At 37.6% G+C, this 16,298-nt stretch overlaps 1 protein-coding gene across 1 annotated transcript in view; it reads left to right on the forward strand.

The window, feature by feature from the left end:
- The window catches only part of UGGT2 (UDP-glucose glycoprotein glucosyltransferase 2), a 159,004-nt gene that overhangs the window by 135,786 nt on the left and 6,920 nt on the right, over positions 1 to 16,298 (forward strand). The window contains exons 34-37 of the mRNA XM_015557528.1: positions 4,890 to 5,072; positions 6,673 to 6,833; positions 7,467 to 7,581; positions 10,217 to 10,333. Of these exons, the coding sequence (XP_015413014.1) occupies positions 4,890 to 5,072; positions 6,673 to 6,833; positions 7,467 to 7,581; positions 10,217 to 10,333 (576 nt within the window). The remainder of the gene's footprint in view (positions 1 to 4,889; positions 5,073 to 6,672; positions 6,834 to 7,466; positions 7,582 to 10,216; positions 10,334 to 16,298) is intronic.

A 16,298-nucleotide genomic window follows, 5' to 3' on the forward strand; every position in this document is an offset into this window, starting at 1 on the left:
AGACATCCCCCGAGGGATCTCGTATTGGAGAGGGTGAAGACTGGGCTGAGGGACTCCCTCCCCACCCCCCACCCCCCGTGCACAAATTTCATGCACCAATTTTTGATCTTCTCAAGTAAAGACCCTTTAACATCTATACTAATAAAAGGGTAATATGCTAATTAGACTGGACATCTTCCGGGCATCCTTCCAGACAAAGCCACGGTGGCAGGGGCCGAGGCAGAGGCAATTAGGGGGCGATCAGGCCAGCAGAGGAAAGCAGTTAGGGCGCTATCGGGCCAATAGGGGAGAGCAGTTAGGGGCCACCAGGCCAGCAGGGGAGAGTAGCTCGGGGGTGATCCGGTCAACAGGGGAGCAGTTAGGGGGCAATCAGGCCAGCAGGCAGAGGCTGTTAGGGGTGATCAGGCAGGCAGGCGGGTGTGTGGTTAGGAGCCATTGGTCCCGAATTGTGCGACAGATAGACATCCCCCGGGGGATCTCATATTGGAGAGGGTGAAGACTGGGCTGAGGGACTCCCTCCCCACCCCCCACCCCCCGTGCCCACATTTCATGCACCAGGACTCTAGTTTCATATAATACTCGTTTGGTGGTGATGAACTCCTTTAGCTTTTTCTTGTCTGGGAAGCTCTTTTCTGTCCTTTGATTCTAAATGATAGCTTTGGAGGGTAGAGTAATCTATGTATATTTATTCAATGTATATTTACTCAAATTTCTGTTTTTAAATCAATTTTAAAACTTTGTTATTCATCATTTTTTATCTAGCTTAAGAAATTTTCTATGCCATTTTTATTTAAGAAAGTGTTTAAAAGGACAGCAAGAGATGGCTTATTTTTAAGTAAACTCAAAATCAGAGGGATTAGTGGTTTTTCATGATAATGATAATTTAGTAATATTTAGCAATGAAAAATATGTACAGATTGTCAAGTATGTGAATTAGATTCTTTTTACGAAGATAGGCAGGAACAGTAATATCAAATGAGCATTCTACCATAGAAAATAGCCTGACAGTACCAGGAACAAGCTCCTTTACCTTTGGGCAGTGCATTTGTTGCTGTGATAGTATAGACACTATATTTAGAAGTCTGAGGCATTTTATATTTAGAAGTTTTCAGATGGCCAACATATGTTCCCCTTTACTCACCCCTACAATCCTGCTGCAAAGTATGCCCTGTTCTTTTCTACAAATTAATTAGATTCCATGAAGTTAGAGTCTCATTTAGCAACAGTTCAAAGAAGTTCACTTTTTATAAACCAAAACCAGTGGTAAAGGCAGACATAAAAATAGCCAACCATGCTTTTATTCCTTAATATTGCACATTAAGGTACATTGCTAACTTACTTACATTATTCAGTTGTGGTTCATAAAGTCCTTGACCAGAAAACCAAGACTCAGAAATTAGATAACTGGCCTACATAGTCGGGTATCCAAGAGCACTCTGATGTCCAATAATTCACCAGCCGGACTCACAAAACTCAGAAAAGCAATCATACTCACAGTTTTAGTTTATTACAGCTACAGAATAAAGATTAAAATCAGCAAAGCAAAGAGATGCATAGGACAAGGTCCATGGAAGACCAGACCCAGAGTTTCCAGTTGTCCTCTCCCAGTGGAGTCATGTGGACAGAGCTTATTTCTCCCAGCAAAAATGTGTGACAGTACATATGGGGTATTGCCAGCTAGAGGTTTCCAGAGTTTTTATTGGGGTTGGCTACATAGTCCCACCTGATGGCCACAGTGGCCGACCTTAGCCTCCGGTCTAGAGGTTGAGCTAATACCTAGTGGCCCATGGTCCCTGCTGTAAATCACATCTTTGGAAAGATTGGTATGGCCTAAGGTGCCCAGGTCAATCAAGGCATTTTTATTAGGCAGCACATTCCAAGGATACAGATTACCTCCTAGGAGGCAGGGGCAAAGATCCCAACCATTTTTAAAGCAAGATTTGTCCTTTATAGCACAGATCCAAGATCAAACAGCTAATTAGGAACATAGCTAAGATTTGAACTCTAGCATTCTGACCTCAAAGCCCAGGTGCTTAACACTCATGTGATCATTCAACAGTAGACAAAAACTGCAAAATAACCCATAGACATAACCAAGAAGTCACACTAGGTTTCACTAAACTTTTAACATGTTATTCTACTAGGTAAGTGGGGATGAAACACTACATAAACTGAGATGATACTATCTAGAGTCTCTTAGTGGGAAATGATATTTACTAGAAATACAGTGCTACAACTGGATAAAAGTCTTGTATTACATGGTCAAAAGTAATACCCTATCTGAAGTAATATTTTCCTTTTTTTGTAATTTTGTTTCTTTCCCTCAAAATTTTAATCTTTTACAACTTTTCGATGAATTATACTGCGTACAAATCGTAAGTATGCAGTTTAATGAATTTTTACAAACTTAAAACACCTGTGTCTACATCTCTATGTCCACCAGCCAGAAACAGAAATTATGAAAATTTTCCTTCAATTAAAAGAAATGCCTCCTCAGGGTTGGGGTGGGGGGTAAGAAGAAATAAATCAAATGACTTATATACTTTTATGCATAGCCATGAACATGGGTAATTGAGTGTGAAGACCTAGGGGAAGTGGGTAGGGGTTAAGAGGAGGGGGGAAAGAGGGGGAAATGGACACATCTGTAATACTGTCAACAATAAAAAATACATATTTTAAAATGCCTCCTCTTTTCCTTTAAATATTTTCTATCTACTTAGGGAAAAATTCTTTCCTGACCACACTATGTAAAATTACAATCCCTTTTGATTTATCACTCTATTTTCTTTCTCTTTTTATTTTTTCTATAACTATCTTCAATATACTAACTTTATGTTTTGTCCATTACCCCTGAAATGAAAGTTTGTAAGGGCCATGATTTGTATCTGTTTTGTTTACTACTGTATCCTCGGCCTAGAATAGTGCCTTGCATGTAATACATGCTTGGTGAATATTTTTAAATATATATTTGCTGAATAAAAAGATTTTTTTAAAATTTCACCTAATATTTTTAAAATTTTGAAACCAAAGCAATGATTCCCAGAAACTGGTCTAGCTGTAATTTCAACATTTCAATTCACTGATGCTTACAGTAAAGAACATAATTTAAATCTACAGTGCTCTTACAAAAAAATGAAGAAAATTAAAGTAAGTGTATAATCAGAAACTAGCTACAGATGAGAACTGAGGAGATGAATGCAAATTCCATGTTTGCTAACCCATCTCACCCCACTCCTTTATCATCCTCTCTCTCAGGTTTTGGGATCTTAATAAACTTAACCAACACTATTTCATTAAGTGCTCTGCTTTAAGCAGAATAAAATACTCTAACCCTGTAAAACACTATATCAAATATAAAATGTTTAGACCACAATAACTACCTTGTATTTTTAATCATTAAATTAGTCATAAATCTCAAACATGAAACTCTGGTTAGAGAATCTAATTTATCAATTTACGACTCATTTTACGTTTTTTGTACATCCTCTTCATCTTTTTATCTCTCTGATGAATAAACATGTTGGTATACTGGTATACAGGATGGGGCAAAACTAGGTTTACATTTGTGAGTATGTGAAGCACAGAGTTTATTCTTATATTATTATTTATTATTATATTATTTTCCATATGAACAACTGTAAACCTTTTGCCCTACCCTGGATATAAACTGTTTGATGCATAGGTGTTCCAAGATCCAGAGGCTTTTTCTTCTATAGTCAGGTGTTCTCAGGTCTAACATTAGTTGTAAAAATATGGGAACATTTATCTTAGTTAATAAGCTTGCTAATTAATAGACTATACCTATTTTAAATGTCATTTAATTATATGGTTGTATGTATACTTGTCTCTTTATATTTGCCAGCATTTTCATATTTCTCATTAATAGGCATAAGTTGGAGAAGTAGTATTTAGACATTTATCAACTTGTAAACCATTTTATAGTAAATGCTCCCTTTTTTTATTTTTTAACTAGAGGCCTGGTGCATGAAATTCATGCACAGGTAGGGTCCCTAGGCTTGGCCAGTGATCAGGGCTGGTCAGGTTCCCCGCCTCCTTCCCTTGCCACCCCCATGCGCTGCCACCGCGAGGTTCCCCCTGCCTCCCCACCTCCCTGCCTCCTCCTTCCCTCGCTCCCTCAGTGCCCTGCTGCTGGTGGTCGCCTGCCATGTTCCACACTGCCACCTGGTGGTCAGCGCACATCATAAGCAATCGAACTCCTGGTCTCCCGGTTGAACTACCAAGGGGACACTTTACATAATAGCCTTTTATATATACAGATTTATTGGGGTGACATTGGTTCACAAAACCATACAGGTTGCAAGTGTACAATTCAATAAAACATCATCTGCACACTGCATCCTGTGCCCATCACCCTAAGCAGTCTCTTTTCATCCCCATTTCCTCCCCTTTGCCCACCTCCACCGAGTTCCCAGCCCCACCTAGTCCTCACCCCTTTCCCTCTATCACCATACAGATAGTCCCTCAGGTTATGTTAGACTCGTTAGTATGTTGCCATCTCCCATTTATTTATAAAAAAAAGTTCTGTTATTTCGACATAGGTATATATGTGCTTTCTGTTTTTTATTATTTATTTACCACAAGTAAAGGTTAGGAATTGTTATTTTCCTTTTAAATTTTTTTTACTGTCTCACTTCATTACTGCTGTGTATGTGCTCTATGTGAGTGACGTAGGTGGGTTCTGACTTAGAGAAAATCGTGCCGTAGGAACCCATCTCAGAAGTAACCGAAGGACCTACTGTACTGTTGTCTGTGTCTATGTATTATAGATATATTAAACTCTACCTTTAAATGATAACTTTTTCTCTAAAACTAAAACTGCTTTCTTCCTTGAACATATTCTTTGGTTTGTGTGTATGTGTATTTTTTAGGAGGTAATTCCTTACATGGCTAAGGAATACGGATTCCAATATGAACTAGTCCAATACAAGTGGCCTCGCTGGCTTCACCAACAGACAGAAAAACAAAGGATTATTTGGGGATACAAAATTCTTTTCCTTGATGTCCTTTTTCCTCTAGCAGTGGACAAAATCATTTTTGTTGATGCTGACCAGGTAAATAGATAAACTGTTGTTTTTATTAGTATTTAAACTCTTTTTAACATGTCTATTTAGTATAGGGACTCAATTTTTGTTGCTGGTATTTATCGTTATCTTTGTTGCCATGCTTACATAAACAAATAAGATATGATTGTGATACAAAGGCAAAGCATCTTTTTAAAAAAACTCAGAATTTCAGGGGAAAATTAAAGGTATTATAAGGAAGACCATTTATTATTTAGGACATGGCAGTTTTCTCTCTGAAGTAATAGTTTTTTAATTTTGGTATTAAAAATAAATACTTGTACTAGTCATAATAAAAGTTATATGAGTTCCTATGAATATGAGCTGATAGTTGTATAATGAGCTATTCTTGCTGGAAAAGTTAGCAATTACACACAATTCTCACTCTTCCACTTGCAATAGTATTCTTTGGCATTTAGCCAGAAACCAAATCCTCATCATCCTATCATTTAACGGGGGGAGGTGGGGGATGTCCCAAAGTTGGCCCAAAAACAATTGTGGTTCTCAGCTTTCAAAATTTATATATCCATAAATTATGACTTTTCCCCTTTCCTCCTTGCATACCTTTGTAATCATTAATGGCCAAAAAAAAAAAAAATACACAAATTTCTAAAAGTAACAGTAGCATGTAAATATTAATGTTATATGAATTAAATGTACAAGGTAGTATTTATATTTAGGACAAAAAGTATATTTTCAAATTCTATATTAGATTTTACTTATATCATAAACTTTTATTTTTTGTATTATTTTCCAAATTGATAAATGTGAATCATTATAATTAAAAACTAAGAAAGCAGGCAAATGCAGGTGATGATCTAAGCATTTCCAATCCTACTGTCTAAAAACATTTATTTCTCCTACCTGCCCACAACATATACAGTGATATTTCTCCAGCAGGCTGCAGTCTATTAAAAAATGAAACATACAAACGTTATTGCATTAAAGCCATTGAAAGTAGTCAAGAGATTTTTCTTTATGATTCAAACTAATGTTTGCCAATATATAATAATGGAGATTTATCATAAAAATGATTTTGAATTATTAATGCATACCTTGAGAAACTTAGAATATGCACTTGTCTAATATTTGGTTCCTTCCCAAAATATATTTTGTTAAAAATATATTGATGAGCCCTAGCTGGTTTGTCTTAGTGGATAGAGTGCTGGCCTAAGGACTGAAGGATCCCAGGTTTGATTCCAGTCAAAGGCACATGCCTGGTTGTAGGTTCAATCCCCAAAAGGGGGTGTGAGGAGGCACCTGATCAATGATTCTCTGTCATCATTGATGTTTCCATCTCTCTTCCTCTTCCTTCCTCTCTGAAATCAATAAAAATATATCAATAAATAAAATATCTTGATAAAAATGATGTAATAATTATTATTAATGAGTCATGTTGACTAGGTATATAAATTTTAGTTTTTTTAATTTGTGAGGACAAGAGAAAAAAATAGAAACTTTGTAAACTCATTAAATGGAAGAACTGGAAGAAAATATAGTCGCTATATTTCTACAATAAGCTAATGATTTGAGATTTACACAATGATTTTATTTTATAGTCTTTATCAGAAAAATTATTTTAATTATTTAGATTGTGAGACACGACCTGAAAGAACTTCGAGATTTCGATCTGGGTGGAGCTCCTTATGGGTATACTCCATTTTGTGATAGCCGCACTGACATGGATGGATATCGTTTCTGGAAGAAAGGATATTGGGCATCGCATCTTTTAAGGAGGAAATACCATATCAGGTAAGAAAATTTGTACTCTTACCCTTTAGTAAGTAAATTAATTATTGAATCACCAATATTCAGTTCTCTTAGAAATTATACAACAATGGCAACCAATTACCTAGTGCTTTTATATGCCAGTCACTCTTACAAGATTTTACATAATTCAAGTCACAAAACCTCTGTGACAACCTTTTGAGATATTGTTATTATCCCCATTTTATAGATGTGGAAACTGAGGCACATAGCATTTAATGTAACTTGCCCAGGCTTACATAACTAAACTGAGTTAAACCCATGTGATATGGCTCAAGTAATATGCTCCTAACTACCACAGAAGATTTAAATTTGGTTTGTCAAATTACAAAATCAAGATACTGTCCTCAAATCTGTTATTGTTTTGTAGGGCCATGAGTTTCATGAGATCTTGGGAAAATTTGAGGTGACCCTAAGAGGATATGGATCCTAACAGTATAACAAACTTCAAACCCCTTGGAAACAGTATTAGATATTGGGAGCAAATTTATAAAAGGATTTATTATTATTAGGTCCAAGGATATATAAGGTTAATATTAAGTAGACAAACACTGGGGGGGAGGAGGGATAAAAATCTATAAATAACATAGGCTATCAAGGAGTACTCATTTTTTGCAGTGCTTTATATGTAGTGGATCTCAAGAGATTTAGGAGAATTGCAGCAGGTGACAGGCTCCGAGGCCAGTACCAAGCTCTCAGTCAAGATCCAAACAGTCTTTCAAACCTAGATCAGGTAAGTAAAATGTTCATAGAATAATTATCAGTATATAGATATAGACTGCTCCAATTCCAGGTTTGTAGACTTCAAAGTTTTATATTTTCAGCCTTTTCTTTTTATAGAATTCTCTATTGAAAATCTAGACTTACATATAAATTTTTTAACTTCAAGCTCAACATTTTTAAAAATAATAGTATTTTATCTTCACTTTCCCATCCTACAACATATTGTCTACACAAAGATTTGTACATGAATAGGCACATATATAATTGTTCGACAGTATTAAGGTCCCCCTTAAGAGTGATGTTCATGAGGTTAAAATGAAAACAGCATGGTTTGTGTGTGTGTCCATATGTTTTGCAAGCCATGTTTAGTTGCATGGGTGAAAGTGCAGAGGTTTGGATTTAACCAGGACTATAATTTTGCCAAGTGAATACAACTAAGTGAAACAAGGGTAAGACAATCGAGAGTATATTCAAGGAATTAACTATAATGATTAACTATGGAAATTAAGTTATGAAAGGAAGGGAGCAAAGATATCAAGGGGTGATGATAATGAAATAGGATCAGTTGATTGGAGGTTTGAATGGTGATCAAAGGATTTTGATATCTGAATACTAGATGGAGTGAGCTGAAATTCAAGAGTTGGTCAGAGAGTGGAATTATGAATTTGAAATTGAAGAGGATTTGGCTAGGACATGACCAAGTGAAAAAGTAGCTGGGATAAGATGACAGACCAGATTATTTAAGGAATGGATTCCAAGGAAAAGGGTTTTGGAAGGAACAATGTAGCTTTTATTATTATTATTATTGAATAGATTTTCCTTTTGTATAGCAGTGTTAGGTTTACAGAAAAATATTAAGCACTAAGTACAAAGAATTCCCATATTTATGGGCTCTCTATTCTATCCCATTGGTCTGTTTGTTCTTTTCCCAATACCACATTTTCTTAATTACATAGATTTTTATAGCAAGACTACAAGTTCGGTAGTATAAGTCCTCTGACTTTGTTGTTGTTCTTCAGTTTGGCCTTTCCATATAAACTTTACTATCAGGTTGGTCAATATCCACAAAATAATTTGCTGGAAACTTTTATTGGCATTGCATTGAATCTATAGATCAAGTTGGGAATAATTGACACCTTATCAATATTGAGCCTTCCTATTCATGAACATGGACTGTCCATTTATTTAGATCTTTCCAGCTTTCTTTAATCAAAATTTTATAGTTTTCTTTCCTCATATAGAGGAACATATTTTGTTAGATTTTTACCTGGGTTTATTTTTTGTCTTTTTTGGTTTGTTTGGTTTGGGTACTAATGCCATGGTAATGTATTTTTTATTTCAAATTCCAATTGTTCATTGCTGGTATATAGCTAATTACTTTTTTGTTTTAATACTTTTTAAATTGATTTTTAGAGAAAGAGGAAAGAAGAGGGAGGGAGAGAGAGAAAAACATCAATGTGAGAGGGAAACATCAATCAGCTGCCTCCTGCACACCCCCTACTGGGGATTAAGCCCACAACCTGGGCCTATGTCCTGACTGGGAATCTAATCTGCAACTTTTCGATACATGGGATGACACCCAACCAACTGAGCCACCTGGGCCAGGGCACAATTGACTTCTGTATATTAACTTTGTATCCTAAAACCTTGCTACAGTTACTTATTAGATCCAGGAGGGTTTTTTTTTTATTGATTCTTGGGACTTTCTGCATAAACAATCCTGGCATCTATGAACAAAGACAGTTTTATTGCTTCCTTTCCAATTTGTTCATCTTTTATTTCTTTTTCTTGTCTTGTTGCATTAGCTAATATTTTCAGTATTGATGTTTAATAGGAGTGTTGAGAGAAGAACCTTAAAATTGTGAATCTTGGAGCTTAGATGGGTCTGCTAACCCAGGTACCCTTGTGCCCTCTGGGATAGAGAGAGGAAGCATGCCTTTTGCTCTGGAACGTAAACCAACATTGTCTGGGGAAAGTAAGGAAGGACTCTACATCCCCTGGCATATGAATAAATATCTCTGGGGGAAATGTCTCTGAATCTCTCCAGAGGTCACTATCGTTAGATTACTGTGCTCATTTGCCATTTAAACATCCTTTAACTCAGGTTCCAGCAATCTTTGCTTAGAAAGATTCTGAGCAGGCAGAAATGTGAAAATGTCCATGGGTCATTGTTTTCTAACAGGAAAATGAAAGATCCCCTCAGAATCTGGAGAGTGGTAGTGACTGACATAGACAGTAATAGCAAGCACAGTGTGAGTGATTGATCCTGGGGTTCAAGGCAGGTAGAGGTAGTCTCTTTGGGGAATGTGAAATGGTGGGTTTCTAAGCCTTCTTCAGCCTTGAGCTAGGGGTCCAGTCCAGAGCAGGTGTGGACTTAGTTCCCTTGCATGGGTTTATTCATGACACAAGATGATTGGGTCAAGTTAAGTATTTAAAGTTTAAAAATAGAGAGATCTCAGTTGTACATATTTTTAAGGAACTATTTATACTCTAAATCAGCGGTCGCCAACCGGTGGTCCACGGACCACTGGTGGTCCGTGAGGTCCCTTGAAAGGTTGGCAACCACTGCTCTAAATCACATCTTCAACTTCTGTTGCTATGACTCCAATCTCTATACCTCTGTTTAAATCTTTTTTTCTCGGTAGGATCTTCCCAATAATATGATTTACCAAGTCGCTATTAAGTCTCTTCCTCAAGATTGGCTGTGGTGTGAAACCTGGTGTGATGATGAATCCAAACAAAGAGCCAAAACAATTGATCTGGTGAGTGCCTGTGGTTATTTTCATTTGTGTAAAAGCAAATGTGATAATGTTCAACAGAAGTATTTTGTTTACAAATGGAATGGCACACACCTGGCATACTGCTGCTCAGTCTAGTATTTACTATGGCATTTACTTAACTTGGCAAGTATAGGGCTGTGTCAGGGGGTCCCTGAGTCAACACTAGGTTTGATGATTTCTCTTCTTAGTTTAGTGAAGAGGACTCACAGGATTGAGAATATAGTCATGCTGCCCAGCCAGCATGGCTCAATGATTGAGTGCCAACCTATGAACCAGGAAGTCACAGTTGGATTCCCGGTCAGGACATACACTCGGGTGCAGGCTCGATCACCAGTGCGGGGCATGCAGGAGGCAGCCAAACAATGACTCGCTCTCATTATTGGTGTTTCTATCTCTCCCTCTTCCTTCCTCTCTGAAATCAATAAAAAATATTTTTTTAAAAGAATATAGTCATGCTCATGACTATGATTTATTCTAGTGAAAGGATACACAGCAAAGGGAAAAGGTACATGGGGTGAAGTCCAGAGAAAACCATGCTTCCAAGAACCCTCAGCCTGTGAAGTCACATGGGACAAGCTTAATTCCTTAAGCTACGAAAATTTTCGTAACACATATGAAATATTGACCAGGGAAGCTATTGGAAACCTAGTGCCCAGGATTCTTATTGGGGGTTGGTCACATCAGCACCCCCTCTGCCTGGCACATACCAAAATTCCCAACATCCAGAAGGAAGGTAGGTGTTCAGCATAAACCATGTTGTTTGCACAGATTAGGCACAGTGAGCCGTTTTTACCAGGGAACGGTGGGAGCACTCCTGAAATGCAAGTTCCAGACACAAGCCATGGGCCAGCCTTGCAAGCAGGCCTTTCTAAGAATAGCAGTCTCTAATACTTTCAGCAATAAAGAATTTAAAAAAAAAGAATAGCAATCTCAGGCCTGCTTGTTTAACTCTTTCTGTACAAGGGCTTTGGAAATAAAGGCTGTGGGCTGACATGTTCATGAGTTAGCTAACATCTTAGCCTATCATCAGTTTAATTCTCCTGCCAGTATTTCTCCCAAGTACACATAACCAAAATAATTGTTTCACTCAAATTATTCAATACATGTCTATTTTCTTACTTTTGAGAAGAATTTTTAATTACATTTTTCTTTTAAGCACTTTAACTATGCTACACAGTTTAATTCTCCTAGACATGAAACATTTCAAACTTATTCATTATCTCTAACAGTTACAAGATACCATCATTCTTTTTCTGATCATATTGTTTCTGTGTACTAATTTAAGTATAATATATTTGTGTATAAGATCATCATTGAAGAATAAACTGTCTAAGTATTAAAATTCATACAGTTTTTGAATTTGAACAAAATAAGACAGAATAATAAAATATAGAGATATTTTTCTAGATATGTGTAGAATTGAATAGAAAAAAATAGCATGCCAACATGTTGGAATGCAATTGTAGATGATAAAAGGTAGCAAAAACAAATAAGATGGCATGCCCTGGCTGGTTTTCTCAGTGGTTAGAGCTCCAGCCCTGTGGACTGAATGGTTGTCCATTCAATTCCGGTCAAGGGCATGTACCTCAGTTATAGGCTCAAATCCCCAGCCCCGTCAACCAGTCCTTGCTCTCTCTCACATCGATGTTTCTCTCTCTGTGTCTCTCCCCCTCCCTTCCACTCTCTCTAAAAATTAATGGAAAAAATATCCTCAGGTGAGGATTAACCCCCCCAAAAACACACACACACACACACACACACACACACACACACAACAAATTAGATGATATTAAGAAAGAAGCAAGGTCTCACATAGCAGAATTTTGACTGATACAATGCATGTGGCAAGAGAAACAAAGGAAAAAAATAAATAAATGAGACTACATCAAAATATAAAGCTTCTGCACAGCACAAAAAATGAGCATCAAAATGAAAAGGGAGCCCACTGTATGTGAGAACATATTTGCCAATGAGACATCTGATAAGGGGTTAATTTCCAAAACACATGAAGTCCTCATAAACTCAACAAAAGGAAAACAACCCAATTAAAAAACTGTCAGAGGACCTAATAGACACTTCTCCAGAGAGGACATACCAATGACCAGGAGACATATGAAAAATGCTCAACGTCATTAATTATCAGAGATGCAAATTAAAATGACAATGAGGTACCACCAAACCTGCTAGAATGGCTACTATCAATAAATCAATAAACAAGTGCTGATGAGGCTGTGGAGAAAAAGGAACCCTAGTACATTGCTGGTGGGAATGCAGACTGGTGCAGCCATTATGAAAAACAGTGTGGAGTTCCCGCAAAAAATTAAAAATTGAACTGCCATTTGACCCATTGACCCTACTCCTAGGAATATGTCGTAAGAAGCCTGAAACACCAATCAGAAAGAGTATATGTACTCCTGTGTTCATAGCAGTGTTATTTCTAATAGCTAATGTATCGTTTAAGGTTGTGTTGTAACATAAGAGGTTGTGACTCATACCTTAGTGACATGAGATAGCCTTGGGGTCTTTAGGAGCACTTAGGTAAACTTGAGCTACTGTAGCAAACCCCCGATGTTAGTGGTTTCACACTCTCCCAAGTACAGATCTAAGTGTGTGTCGTGTCTGTGAGTAGCTTCCCTGTGGATCATAACTCAGGGAATAGTCTCTATCCAGTTTGTGGCTTATTCATCCTCTAGGGCAGCAGTTCTCAACCTGTGGGTCGCTACCCCTTTGGCGGTTGAACAACCCTTTCACAGGGGTCACCTAAGACCATCCTGCATATCAGATATTTACATTATGATTCATAACAGTAGCAACATTACAGCTATGAAGAAGCAACGAAAATAATTTTATGGTGGGGGGTCACAACATGAGGAACTGTATTAAAGGGTCGCGGCATTAGGCAGGTTGAGACCCACTGCTAAGCATTCATTCAGAGAGCAGCTCTCCAAGCACCTACATGCAGTGATAGGCACTAGGACATCACAATGGCAATCAGGATATAGTACCTGCCCTCCAGGTCCATGTCTAGGAAGGCAGGGAGAGTTAAGGCAGAGGCATAGAAATTGCTCTTCTCCTCTCTCGTCAATCCATGTCTGTGGTCTTTAAGATAACTTGTTATGTAAAATTATTTATCTAAGATGCACCTACACTGAATTTATCTGAAAAATAAAAAAGTTGATATTAAGAAAAAAATTGTAAATGGAAGATTATAAGAGAGGGTTTCGCGAGCCAGCAAAAGTTACTGGCGTGCCATGTTTGGCACGCGTGCCAGGGGTTGCCCACCCCTGGCCTAGGGTCATCATCACCTGTATGCATCTCTCCAGTGTGGCAGTCATGTGCCACATATGGCCAGCGAGCACCTAAAATGTTGGGAGTCTGAACTTAGATGTGCCATGAGATGTAAAATACCAGATTAGGAGAACTCAGTGCAATAAAAATAATGTAAAAATATCTCATTACTGATTTTTATATTGATTACATATTGATTGATAACATTTTAGACAAAGTTAAATGCAATATTAAAATTTATTTCACTTGTTCCTTTTACATTTTTACATGTGGCTACTAGAAATTTTTAAATTACATGTGAAGTTTCCATAATTTTTCTGTTGGATAGTATGATCTGGAGTAAAGGAAAAAGGGAATGTGGAGAATGCACCCTGACTCTTAACGGCTTTAACCCCTTGTAGGACTTGCTCATGTGGTCACATGTAGATGTAAGAGGAACTGATACATGTCATTCCTGGGTGGCTAGCTATGTCCTGGCAATCGGTCTGCGCAGGAAAAGGACAAGTGGCATAAATTTTGGTGGACAGTTTAGCCAGCTCTCCCACAGAACACTTAGAATAAAAATGAGAGAACATGCTATTTTGAGCTAGCTTCTTGGGAAAAATGTTAAGGGAATACAGAAAATTCCAAGGAAATGGCATAAGGGGAAGGAAAAGGATGCATAATGGAGCTGAAGTGAGACTGTTTCAGTAAAGATTTCTCAGTCTGGGCATTATTGACATTTGGGACCAGGTAATTCTTTGTTAGGATGTTTAGCAGTATCCCTGACCTCTCCCCACTAGATGGCAGCAGCACCCCACCACCTGCAGGCATGTCTTCAGACTTTGCCACAGTTCCCCTAAGGGGCATGATAGGCCCAATTAAGCACCACAGATGTAGATGGGGGGAGGAGGGGGATTGTATTACAAAAAAAAAAAAAAAAAACTAAGAAAAACGTAGTAGATTTATTTTAATAGTTTCTGACACAAAAAGAGGGAAAATAGTTTCATCTTCACATTATAGAATCTTTTGCCTGTAAAGTTAATTTCTGCAAAGAAAATCCTATTTCCACTACTTCAGAAATCTATTACTATAGAAAGAAAAGTCCACAGTGGAATGAACTGCAACTATCTGGTGAGGAAAGGATTAAGATGACAGGTTCATAGCTCATAATTAATAGCTTTCCCATAAGGCATGGGGGTGAGCAAATGGAAGCAACCATAAGAATATGTCGCGAAGAAGTAAGCCTCAGGACACGTTTTCTGTTAATGCTTTGTGATGAGGAAATAGATGTCTATAACTTTGTGAAGTCTATGCTCCTCTCATTGTCTTTCCTGTCTCAGCCAAGTGCATTTCCATTCTTTACTGAACTCAAGCCAAAGACACTGGGGTCATCTTTGATGCATCTCACATTCAGCCCATCAGCAACTCTTGTCAGCTGAACCTTCAATACATTCAAAATCAGATCCTCTCAACCGCCTCCTATACCTTCCACCTTTAAAAAAAAATCTTTTTATTGATTTCAAAGAGGAAGGGAGAGAGAAACATCAGTGATGAGAGAGAATTATTGATTGGCTGCCTCCTGCACTCCTCACACTATGGACCGAAGCCGCAACCTGGGCATGTGCCCTGACCAGGAATTGAACCATGATCTTCTGGTTTGTAGGTCAACACTCAACCACTTAACCACACTGGCCAGACCCTTCCGCCTTTTAAACTTTACTTTCCCAAGAAACTCTATAGTAGAGTCAGTTGTTACGTAGTTTAAATTGACCCTATATTAGTGGATCCTTGAAGATGATCTTTTTAATTTTCTCCTCTGTAGATGAAGAAACTAAGATCACACACACACACACACACACACACACACACACACACACACACAAAGTTAAGTAACATGTATGGGTCTTACTCTGCCAGTAAGTTGGACCATGTGGACTGGGATTTATGGACTACTCTGAATTTCACAACTATTACTATTTGGACAAATGAGTTCCAGTTCACTGATTTTTAATATAGCCCCAATTGCTGATTAGAACAGAGGCATATGAAAGGGAATGAATGCTTTTGCTAAAGAAACTCAAGACTTTTCTAAAGGCTGACAAATGGTTTTGTCTGTGGAAAATGTAAAGTATATTAAACCAAATTTTTAGTCCAAAGAAAAGGTAAGAAAATATTTATTAATATAGTCTGCTATGTTATTTTTAATTAAATCTTTATTGTTCAGATTATTACAGTTGTTCCTCTTTTTCCCCCCATAGCTCCCTCCCACCTGGTTCCCACCCCACCCTCTGCCCTTACCACCCACACTGTCCTCATCCATAGGTGTACGATTTTTGTCCAGTCTTTTCCTGCACCCCCCACACCCTTTTTCCCCTGAGAATTGTCAGTCCATTCCCTTTCTATGCTCCTGATTCTGCTATATTCACCAGTTTATTCTGTTCATCAAATTTTTTATTCACTTGATTTTTAGATTCACTTGTTGATAGATATGTACTCTTTGTGACTTTGTTGTTCATAATTTTTATCTTTACCTTTTTCTTCTTCTTTCTCTTCCTAAAGAATACCTTTCAGCATTTCATGCATAGTTTCTGTTGAGAAATCAGCTGACAGTCATATGGGTATTCCCTTGTAGGTAACTATTTTTCTCTTGCTGCTTTGAAGAATCTCTCTTTGTCTT

This window comes from Myotis davidii, unplaced genomic scaffold, assembly GCF_000327345.1.
Source record: "Myotis davidii unplaced genomic scaffold, ASM32734v1 scaffold133, whole genome shotgun sequence".
Lineage (NCBI taxonomy): Eukaryota > Metazoa > Chordata > Mammalia > Chiroptera > Vespertilionidae > Myotis > Myotis davidii.